The following is an 11,272-nucleotide window of genomic DNA, read 5'->3' on the forward strand; positions in this document are numbered from 1 at the left end:
ACTTTCATGAACATTTTCTTAACTATAGTTAACTAACTTTTTAAACTTGTCAAAATTTTATGAAAAGTTCTTCTTGAGGTACTTTGAACACTTCTCTACCACGGTCAGTATGTTTCTAAACCATTCCTTACGTATTTTAATTGTACTCTTCATTTTGCGGAAAAATCGCAAACCTATCAAAGTCACCCCGGCTATCAAAGTCACCCCGTTTTACGGTATTATTTTACCCTTGGAATAACATGGTTTGGTATTGTTGTGCCCTTCCACATACAAGACTTTGGTATGATTTCATGGTATTTTACCATCTATTACTGGGCAACCAAGGGCACATTTTGGTCTCTGTTATTTGCCCAAGTAATACCAAAATTTGGTATTCCCATGTTATTTACCCCTGCTTGGGATGATAGCTGTTGGAGATCTACCGTTTATTTGAGCTTGAACAGTCGCAACCAGAACTGACGCTTGAAAAACATTTGATCTATGATTAGATTTGCAATTCCAGATATTTTTGAAAAGTCAAATAATTACCGATTCGAATCAGTTGAAAGGCAAAAAAAAGAGTTAAACGGCAGCTTTGTTGTAAAAATTAATCGTTTGTACTTTATTACTCTAAATGTTACGCATAACTTTGTGTAATCACGAACACAGTCAGGTCACCTTTTTGCTTTTTCTTCGACAGTTTCCCTCAAATCTCTTCGAGCAAAGTGATGTGGACATCATTACTGTCGCAGCGCTTCCAGGGAACGGAGGATCTCCTCCGGGATTGGCGGCGGAGTCGGCAGATGGTCGGCCGTCGGCTGGAAACCGTTCTCGTCGGCGATGTAGTCCACGCGGTAACGGACACCATCATCTCCAATGTACTCGTAGAAGCCCTTGGCACGGAGCACCTCGTTGTCGCTACCACGGTTCTCGATGCGGCCCGATTCGGCCACCTCGATGTTGTTCTCGTTCAGGAACCGGTAGAAGTAGCCGTCCTCGTTCAGCTCACGGGTCTGCTCCTTGATTCCAATCTGGTCACCCGAGGCTCCCGAGTTACCTCCGAATCGCTTGGCCGGGGCAACCGGGGCGAACACTTGAGCTGGGGCTGGGATCACCTTGACGGGGGCACCACCTCCGAAGCGGTTGCCGGAACCAGAGCCGGAGCTGGATCCCGATCCGAAACGGTTACCAGAGCCCGATCCTGGAATCGGGGATTGGGGTTAGATGGAGTTGAAATATTGGACCACTTGCTTCTTACCTGATCCTCCACGACTTCCCTGACCACCGCGGTACTTGCCATCGTCCTGTCCACGGTACAGGCCACTGCCATCCGGACGGTACTTTCCGTCGTCGTACCGGCCAGCGAACTGTTCCGGATAGTAGCGTCCATCGTTGAAGTTCTGGGCCAGCGCACAGCCCACGACGACCAGCGAAAACTGCAAAACGCAATAAAAAACGATTCCCGTGTTGATTATCACGTATGGTAATTGACACTTTCGGTTTCTGTTGCCAAACTTCAAAGCTCTCTTCTGTCTGCTAATGTGCCGATTTGGCACGGAGCCACACTAGAACAGCACCATTATCAGCTTGCCAAATTTCACACTGTCTGGGTGCATCTTGAAACAGTCCATTGTTCATTCACTATTGAGCTCACTTCTTCTGGCAACAGTTCTTGGCAACGGTTTTGCACTATCCCAATTTGGAACGATTCTTACCACGATCAAGCACTTCATTTTTCTTCACACTTTCACGACTGCGACTTCCGGATCGATTGATATTCCTTGCACTCTGCGGGATCCCAGCTAGTTGGTTGTACTTTCGTTGGATGATACCGGTGAAATGATGTGCCTAATGTAGATCACACTCTAGTTTATATACCCAAAAATCTCTAGAGTCTCTAGAGTTCCGAAACGCCAACATTTCCCCCACTTGCTCCAAATTTGGGCGCAGATTTTTTCTCCGGACAATACCGGCCAGACCAGAGACATTTCAAACGCCCAATGTCTTCTTCTAGAAACAAGCAAGATGTATTATAATCTGCAAACGGCCGCGAATGTGATCTAGATATGGTATCAATTATGCATACATTTATGCGAGCCCGTCCCTAATTAATAATACAGCAAGCAAAGCCAAACCAAACGCATATTGGGCGTTTTTCCGAATAGCTGATGGCCGGTTGGCATTTTCGACCCGTCCAAACCAATGGTGCAACCAAGCTGCTGCAGCTTCTGGTTTTCGGGTGGTGGCCACTTTTCAGTATCAAGGTCACGCCGCATCCCACTGAACCTCTGCCACGGGGTGACTTTGCACGGTGGACCAGTTTTTTTTTTCTCTATCTAAAAACAGCACAAATTTGACAGATTGTTTATCTATAATAAAACAGCTAAGCTTTATTGCCTAAGAAATTGACCTGGGAAAGCAGGTCCCTATCCAATCAATGATAGACTGTCTTCCAAATTGGTCAGTTCCGATTGATGGTTGATGCCCTTTTCATGTTTGGTTTTCACCGACGACCGACGACGGCGGTCTGCCGAAGGATCGATCGGGGTCGTAAATTATCATCATCACTTGGGGAGCAGATAGCAGGTGTTTTATGGTTCCACTGACCCTGGTGAATTTGGGTGGGAAAAGACTGAACAAATCTGTGTGGGCCCACTATCGAATGCATGGTGTTGAACCGATTAGTTGGAGCAATTAATTAGCCGGTCAGATCGGGCTTGAGTGTGAGAGAGCTAAAGATAATTGTAAACTAAACACTTTAAAATTGATAACTTTTCATACCCAAATAAGACTCCAACAATTTGCCTCTTGTGACACTTCTGCTGTTAAGAGGAGATAGGAGTGTCATAAGATAGCCACAAGCCACGAATAGGAAATCATATTATATCACCTCCTATCATTACCGTTTGCCTTTTGTTTTTTCACATGTTTACTATAGAATGATATCGTTAACATTTAAATTTAATGGCAAAGAGGCATAGTCTGGGATATTAAAAAAAATACTGCGCACTTTATTTTGCATAAACCATAGGAAATCGTCGTGTGTGTGCTATCTTGTGACACGTCATATCTTTTTACAGCAAACGTGTCACAAGATATCTCGAAAGCGATGGAATGTTAGTAAATACAAGGCAAATGTCAAAAAATGTCGTTATTTAATTATTGCCAAAGTCAGTTTTCGGATTCTTCGCTGCCCTTCCACTTGATCTAATACTGGACTCATCAGAGCTTAGCTTTTAGATCCGATCCGTTAAATTTTATTTTCAAATTGCTTATTAAATTTTATTACCATATTTTCAAGTAAAAACACCTTGTTAGGAGAGCGCAACCCCTAACTTATTGCTTCAATTTTAGTTTGTTGACGTTCGGCGTCGGACTTTATTTCAGCCGGATCCGAGCACTTTCGAAAAAAATGACCCACCCTAATGATTACATTCCCGAGCAGGTGGATAAAACTGGAAAGGTGCAAGTTCTGTTTTTTTTCAGGAGGTCAGAACTTGTTATTAAAACACCCAGATAAGCTGTTTTAATAACCCAACATAATAACAAATATTTGTTTGAAAAATAAATAATTCTGTTATCAAAAATTATTACAGAAAATCAGATAACAGAGAAAAAAAATTTCCCTGATACCACAATTTGGTAATGGTGAGGTATATTTTTTTCAATAGTTTTTTGATATTGTTTGCATCTTATTAGTTTGTTATAAAATTTCAATAGTATTGCCTTGGATTTTCACCTTACATATTTTCAAATTCTGAATAAATTAACTAAGCATTGGCTGACGGCTTACAAATTTTGTCCAACATTTGAAAAAAAAATTTGACAGGACCAGGCAAAATATCCAATTAAGCAAATAACCAAAATGTTCAAAAGTTCTAGCAATATAAAAAAACAATAAAATATTTCGTTATGCAAAACATTTTTGATCAAACTATTGATCACCTTGCGGGGTAAATAGTTTAAAGAATCAACATTAAAAATTTTCACTTTAAAACAAGTTTTGATGTAAAGACCACATTTCATGGCCAAAATAATGTCCTTGACAAAATTGGTCAAAATTTATCCATAACAAAAAAAACCTTAAAAATAATAACAAATAAGGTTATGACTGCTGATTGTTTTTTCTAAGTTGTATTAACACATGAATGACGTGATCAATGATTGAATGGTTTTCCATATTCTATACCTTTTTAGACTAAATGTTGGGGATGTTATTATTTTTCCTCCTCGTTACCGATGGTCATCATTTTCTGATAACAAGATTGATAATTTCAAGAGTAACAAGTGTTTGGTGCCTTCTGACATAATCTCCAAAATAATAGAAAACGTTTAACAAAGTTTAGATTAGAGTTAAAGAGGAAGAAAGACCGTAAGAGCAATGTCGTACGGCCTCTTTCAAATCTGGAGCAACACGAGAATATGGTGAATAAGCATTTTGACAGTTTAAACCAAGGGTTTCCAGAAGCATTTGTTACTTGCCAGTCTACCAATTAATTACTCAAATTACTAGGTCAAAATGATTAATTACTTTTATTACTTTTCACGTTGATAAAAAATATTGATATACAGCAATTCCCCACGAAAACAGCATGATTCGAAAAAAAAGTTCTCCGATCGGGCTCAAAATTTGTCTGGGGGATCCTTGGCCGAAATAATTAGACCCGTATTTTTTTGTTTGGCCATTAGGGGGACCTACGCCGTGTTAGGGTGGTCCGAAAAATGGCTATTTTCGTCGATTTTCGCAAAAACCACTTTTTTCAAAAAATCATATCTCCGCGCCATTTCATCCGATTTTAGCTGTCCTAGACGCAAAAGAAAGGAGATTAGTTTGGCTATTTGGGAAAAATAGTAAGAAGTTTCGAAAATCTAGCTTAACATTTGAAAAGGTCATATGAAAACTTAAAATGCTGTTTTGAAGGTCTCGGGACCAAAGAGCCTATGTCTGAAAATATTTTTACCGGATTCCTCGGAAAATTTAACATAACATATCAAAAAATGGTGAAGTTATGTTTTCGATACTCTGAGATACAATTTTTTGAAAATAAAAACTGAATTTTTCGACGCGCCACGCGCAAAAATGGGAAAATGACGAAAAAGGGGAAAAATTTACTTTTTTCACTAAAACTGCGATAACTTGAAAATTTCAGCGATGACCTATACATGTTAGGGTACCAAAATTTTCGTTATTAAAAGACGCAACTTTTGGTACCATAACATCAATAGGTCATCGCTGAAATTTTCAAGTTATCGCAGTTTTAGTGAAAAAAGTCGATTTTTCCTTGTTTTCGTCATTTTCCCATTTTTGCGCGTGGCGCGTCAAAAAATCCAGTTTTTATTTTCAAAAAATCGTATCTCAGAGTATCGAAAACATAACTTCAAAATTTTTTATATGTTATGTGAAATTTTCCGAGGAATCCGATAAAAATATTTTCAGACATAAGCTCTTTGGTCCCGAGACCTTCAAAACAGCATTTTAAGTTTTCATATGACCTTTTCAAATGTTAAGCTAGATTTTCGAAACTTCTTACTATTTTTCCCAAATAGTCAAACTAATCTCCTTTCTTTTGCATCTAGGACAGCTAAAATCGGATGAAATGGCGCGGAGATATGATTTTTTGAAAAAAGTGGTTTTTGCGAAAATCGACGAAAATAGCCATTTTTCGGACCACCCTAACACGGCGTAGGTCACCGTAATGGCCAAACAAAAAAAATACGGGTCTAATTATTTCGGCCAAGGATCCCCCAGAAAAATTTTGAGCCCGATCGGAGAACTTTTTTTTCGAATCATGCTGTTTTCGTGGGGAATTGCTGTATATATATATATTAAATGAATAAGAGTATTTCTTTTAATTTAACTATAAATTCAAAACACATTTTCAATCAAGAGAAGAACTGAAAGTATATATTTTTGTTCAAAGTTGTGCTAGTTTAATTTTGTTTTGCAAATATGGATTATGTGAATTTAAAATTTTATTTTTATTAAAAAGATCAGAATGCTTCACAAAAATTTGAAGTTTATACATTTAAAAATGGAGCCAACAGTTTCCGATACATCGTAGGTTGAGAAATGGGAACAAATTCTTGTCATGATTTGAACATTTCAATGAAAAGACTGTTGTTAAAAGCATTTAATACCAGTACAGTTATTTTGCAGTCAATAGTTTTTTTTAAACTTAGTTTTTCAAAAAACAATTTGCGCAAAAAAAATCTTTTTATGATAGTGTACAACGAAATTTAACCCAAATTCATTTTTTTTTAATCGGTTCAATCATGATCAAAATGATTATCAATGCAGTGAAATGAATTTTATATTGTGTTCAGGTTATGGCAAGTCAAATTCCATAGAATTTTAAAGGTTTAAAAAAAAATTGGTCTCTAAATTTTTCGAGCTAAACATAAAAGTAAAAAAATATTCGCAACGGCCTTACTTCAAAACGGCGAAATAAAAAAAAAGTTTTTTTTTCGATTTCTTATTTTATTTTGCATCTTAAAATGACTTAATTTTTTTGTTTGTTTGTTTTTAAATTCATAGCTTTTGTACAAGATATTTTTAAAATTAACTTTTAGTGATAAAAATCCAATAAAAAAAATTAGATTTTTTCCGTGTACCGTACATAAGGAACGTATAGACAATGTTTCATCAAAATAAAAAAAAAATCTTTAAAAAAGTTAAATCAAAAATGTGAAAAAAGCGGATTTTTTTTTACGCTCATTTTAAATACAGCTTCTGAATATAAGACAATTTTAACTGCGGACTGGAACGATAAAAAATATTTTCGAAAGCTGTGTTCAACTGTTTAAATATTGTATGTTTTGATTTAATAGTTTTAAAATTGTTTTCGAATCGTTGCAAATTTCAATAAGTTTCACTTTTAGCATTGACAATTTGTCTCGAAATATTAAGGAAAATGAAGTAAATTTCGATTTTGAATTTTTGGAATGAGTCCAAATATACAGAATATAACTAAAACATCTTGAAAGATAAATTTTGAATTAACTTAAGCTAATTTTACTTATATTTTTGATAAATTCTAAAGTTTTTCGATTTTCCTTCTTGTTTAATGCATAACGACACAAACTTTGAAAAATATTTCCAACGACTTTTTGGAGATTTAATCAATTAAACTTTTTTGTTTAGCAACATATTGGGTCATTGGATTATTGCAATCTTATATATGACTGGACATTTGTTTAATACTTTTTTATGATAATACATTGATGTTGAATACAAAGTCAGTTTATTTATCTTTATCATTCATCTTTCAACATCTAGAAGAGTAAACCGAATTGATTGTCAATGAAAATTGAAAAGATTCGTTTAACAAGTACAATTTTGAAAATATTCAATCAAACCATTCACATTAACGACCCCCGGGTCTTTTGTGGTCTCTATTGCAAGTTTCTGCTCGAACCTAGGAGTCCGAAGGCTTGAATGGGGAGAGCACCCAAACCTCTTTCTACTCCAAGGAACCTTCCACCCCAGTGTTTGAACTGACGACCTTTGGATTGCGAGTCCAACCGCCGCCAGCGATTCCACCGGAGTAGGCTTGGTTTCGTGTGTTGTTTGTACTTATGGCATGGAGACGACTCCTACACCTGGAATGACTTAACGGCCTAACAACCAAGGCCGGGACCGACATTTTACTTCCTCATCCGATGGAAGGTTGGAGCAGATGGGAATCGAACCCAGAATCATCCGCTTACAAAGCGGACAGCGTAACCATTCGGCCACGCACTGCCACAGTGAAAATATTAAATTACTTTAATTACTCAATAATTGCTTTTAAATACTCTAATTACCATTTATTACAAAATAATTAATGAATTACTGAATTACCAGCTTAAAATCAAAGTAATTAATAATTATTTGCCAGTCTGAGGCTTTTCTGGAAACCCTTGGTTTAAACTACTTTGATAACCCGAGCAGACGGAAATAAATTGGTAAAAACATGTTTTGATATTTGAAAATACTAGGCCAATAACATTTTATGTTATTTATAACAAGTTTTGTTATTCGCCGTTATGATTTTTTTGTTATTGGATTGTTATTGTAATAACAGACTAATAACATTTGTAATTATTCTTCGAACAAATCTTTGTAATTATTTTTTATTATTTTAACAACTAATCTGATCGTCCCAATAACAGTTGGAGTTATTCTTCCATAACAAAAAATGTTATTCCATAGTTGTTCTGGCTTTCAACCACTATCAGACCAATAACAAATTTTGTTATGATAACATAAACTGTTATTAAACTCTTATGCAAAAATGATATTTTCAAGAAGATTCCATAACACTTTATGTTATTTTAACAGTATTTGTTATTGAAATGGCATAAATTTAGCAATTACCGTTTGTTGGGGAATTCTCAAACTTCACAAAATTCGAAGTGTAGAACAATATCTGGCCTACCCAGCTACCTCTTAACACTTCGGCGTTTGTTAAATAGTCACTTGTTGCAAAATATTTGCAGCTGTCAAAATACTTTCGCGCCCTTTTCAAATGTTACTCCAGAAATGTAGCTTCAGAAATGCATTTAATGGCATGATGTTGCTTGTATAAACACACACTTATTACCTCCTAATTGATGAATTTTTTCACACCATGCCACTAAATCATTAGTTCCAGTTCAATATATCAAAAGCGCCATCAAACAAATGGTGCAAATTAAGTCGTGAAGAAGAGTGTTTTGTAGAAAAATGACATGGTCACATCTAGATAGCAGTAGTAATTAGCGGATTTTTTTTCGGACTGAGAGATGAACGCATTTGTTTACAATTTTTTTACACTTTTTTAATGTATCGGAACGATTTTAAATTACTTCATAAGAACACAGGTAAAAATAGGATCTCGACTGAGTCTGACTGGGGGAGATTTGTATGGCTAAGTGCGTTTCAAGCTCTGATTCACACACGGGCATTCTTACTGCTGCAGGTTTCGCACGTACTCGAGAGCTCGCAGGATAGCCTCCGGGATCGGGGGTGGCGTCGGCAGATGGGCACCACGGGGCACGAATCCGTTCTCGTCAGCGTTGTAGTCCACACGGTACCGGACGCCATCATCACCAACGTACTCGTAGAAGCCCTTGGCACGGAGCGTTTCGCTGTCGGTGTTGCGGTCCTCGATGCGTCCAGTTTCGGCGACCTGGGCGTCCTGCTCGGTCAGGTAACGGTAGTAGTAGCCATCATCGTTGTACTGCTTGACCTGTTCCTTGATGCGATCGAAGCCGCTGCCGGCGCCGGACGAGGACGACGACTGGATCTTGGGGGACTTCTTGGGTGGGGTGATAACGGTGGCAACGACCTTCTGGCCAGCGCCGGAACCGGCTCCAGCTCCAGCTCCAGCACCTCCGAAACGGTTTCCTACTCCGGAACCCTTGCCGGCACCTGGTAATTACAACAAAAAAATCATTTAATTTTGTTTGCATCGGTTTTTGATTTATGTTTGTACGATAAAGATATTCAAAATTTGATCAATACCAATATCAACTAGACAGCAAAAAAACCGATTGTAAAATCACATGCAAAAGCATGCACATCACCTTGGTGAGTAATGTAATTTCATATTACTAGCAGAATGCACAGTTTTATTAGGGTGTGCTATCTGGCCGTTGAAAATTTGAGAGAATTAGCGCCGGATTTTACAAAAAAATAGAGAGTTAGGGCGATTCATCACTACTGCATGCAAGTAAAGTGTTGCAAAGCCTTGTTCCTTCCATTTTTTGAAATCAATATTCAAGAACCCTACCTCCTTGTCCTCCTTGTCCGCCCTGGCCGCCAAATCCGGATCCAGCACCTCCAGCTCCGCCCTGTCCACCAACACCGTATTTGCCATCGCTATGAGTAAAACAATACAAAGATTAGCACCTGCTCAAACAATTTTGAAGTTTCAAAGGGTTAAGAAATTGTAACTCACACGTAGGGAACATATTTGCCGCTGTATTTGCCAGAGTCATCCGGTCGGTAGGCTCCGCTGTTGTCCGGTCGGTACTTGCCGTCGTTGGCAGGGTTGTAACGGCCAGCGTTACCAAAGTACTCCGGGTAGTACTTGCCGTCGTTGAACCTGACCTTCTCGTTCTGCGCCAAGGCACAACCCACCAGTGCCAACTGTAAGATTGGAAATTAAATTCTTCATTAGAGAACGGTTTCACACTTTCCAAGGATCGCGCTGCTCCTCCAAATTTCAGTAATCCACAACCAGTGAGACATATTAAGAAGCAGCTTTTAACACGTTCTTGTACGATCTTCTCAAAGTCGCCAGCAATTATCACCAACTAGCCAAGTGCAGCCAAGACTTACCAAAATAAAACACTTCATTCTACGGCGGTGACAGCAACCGAAAACAAAAAACCTCACTCTAACTCCAATCTCCTCCAAGTCAGAAGAACTAATGCAGTGCCATCTCTACCGTGGGGTGGCTTATATAGTACGATTTAAATATGGACTATCCGGTTGATTCTTCGCCGATTTTGCTCGTGTTTTTTGGTCGCGCGCGCGCCTCTTCCCATTGTGATCTTCGTTCGGCTCGTGCACTCTAGCCAAAATCAGGTTTTTTGAGAACTTTGGGGTTGAAGCGCCCCAAGAAAAAGTTCTGATCTACATATAATATCAATTATAATATATTAAGTCGTCGCCGCCGTCTTCGCCGGCCGTTCTGGCATTCGTTCTGGTTCTAACCATCGGGGACCATTCTTTGGGATAATTCGATTTTGGGTGCCGAAGGCGGTGTCGCCTCGGTCAGTTTTATGAGGTTCTGGATTCTACTGGTTTTTGGTGTGGCCATTTGGCGACTCCTCAAGGACTTGGGACGCATCAACCGGCGGTTACCGATCTTTTTCTTTGTCATTTTTTTCGGTTGCTAAGTTCTAAATTATGCATCGCAGCAAGGGGTTCAGTTGGAAAATTCAGTTCCGGGATGACATTCAGGATGGTTTAGGGATGCACAGATATTTGCTATAAAAGTTTCGAATTATCTTCAGCGATCGTCATAGACAATCACTTTAAGTCAATGTCTAACATGTACCGATCATTTTTATTGAATTAAAAATAATATAAATTGACAGCTGCAAAAGAAAAATAAAATAAAGTTTCTTCTAATCTTTTTTTTTTGCATTGGTTGACAATTTATTCGGGTTCAGCATTCAAATCGAAAAAGGAATATTTCCCAAAATCGACTATAACAATTTTTATACTTAACCCTCTACCGCCCAAATTTTTTTTCGATTTTTTTATTTTTTCCGTATTTAGGAGGTCATTTTGAGCAACTTTTGTTCTACGAAAAATTTCACA

At 38.1% G+C, this 11,272-nt stretch overlaps 1 protein-coding gene across 1 annotated transcript; it reads right to left on the reverse strand.

The window, feature by feature from the left end:
• Nucleotides 1-573: 573 nt before the first annotated feature.
• Nucleotides 574-10,440, reverse strand: LOC120419832 (pupal cuticle protein 36-like). Its single transcript, XM_052706905.1, has 7 exons — nt 10,283-10,440; nt 9,900-10,090; nt 9,732-9,820; nt 8,911-9,370; nt 1,695-1,716; nt 1,238-1,415; nt 574-1,180 (listed from the first exon to the last, which is right to left on the reverse strand). Exons 1-7 carry the CDS (start codon nt 10,298-10,300, stop codon nt 720-722), a joined length of 1,419 nt encoding a protein of 472 aa, XP_052562865.1. The 5' UTR covers nt 10,301-10,440; the 3' UTR covers nt 574-719.
• Nucleotides 10,441-11,272: the final 832 nt, after the last annotated feature.

This window comes from Culex pipiens, chromosome 2 (assembly GCF_016801865.2).
Source record: "Culex pipiens pallens isolate TS chromosome 2, TS_CPP_V2, whole genome shotgun sequence".
NCBI lineage: Eukaryota > Metazoa > Arthropoda > Insecta > Diptera > Culicidae > Culex > Culex pipiens.

Excerpts from the sequence above, each read along its gene's own strand:
- LOC120419832 (XM_052706905.1), bottom strand. Across the intron at positions 9,821-9,899 it reads GGCAAATATGTTCCCTACGT|CGATGGCAAATACGGTGTTG; the intron begins GTGAGTTACAAT and ends TTTTACTCATAG. Across the intron at positions 1,416-1,694 it reads AAATGAAGTGCTTGATCGTG|TTTTCGCTGGTCGTCGTGGG; the intron begins GTAAGAATCGTT and ends TGCGTTTTGCAG.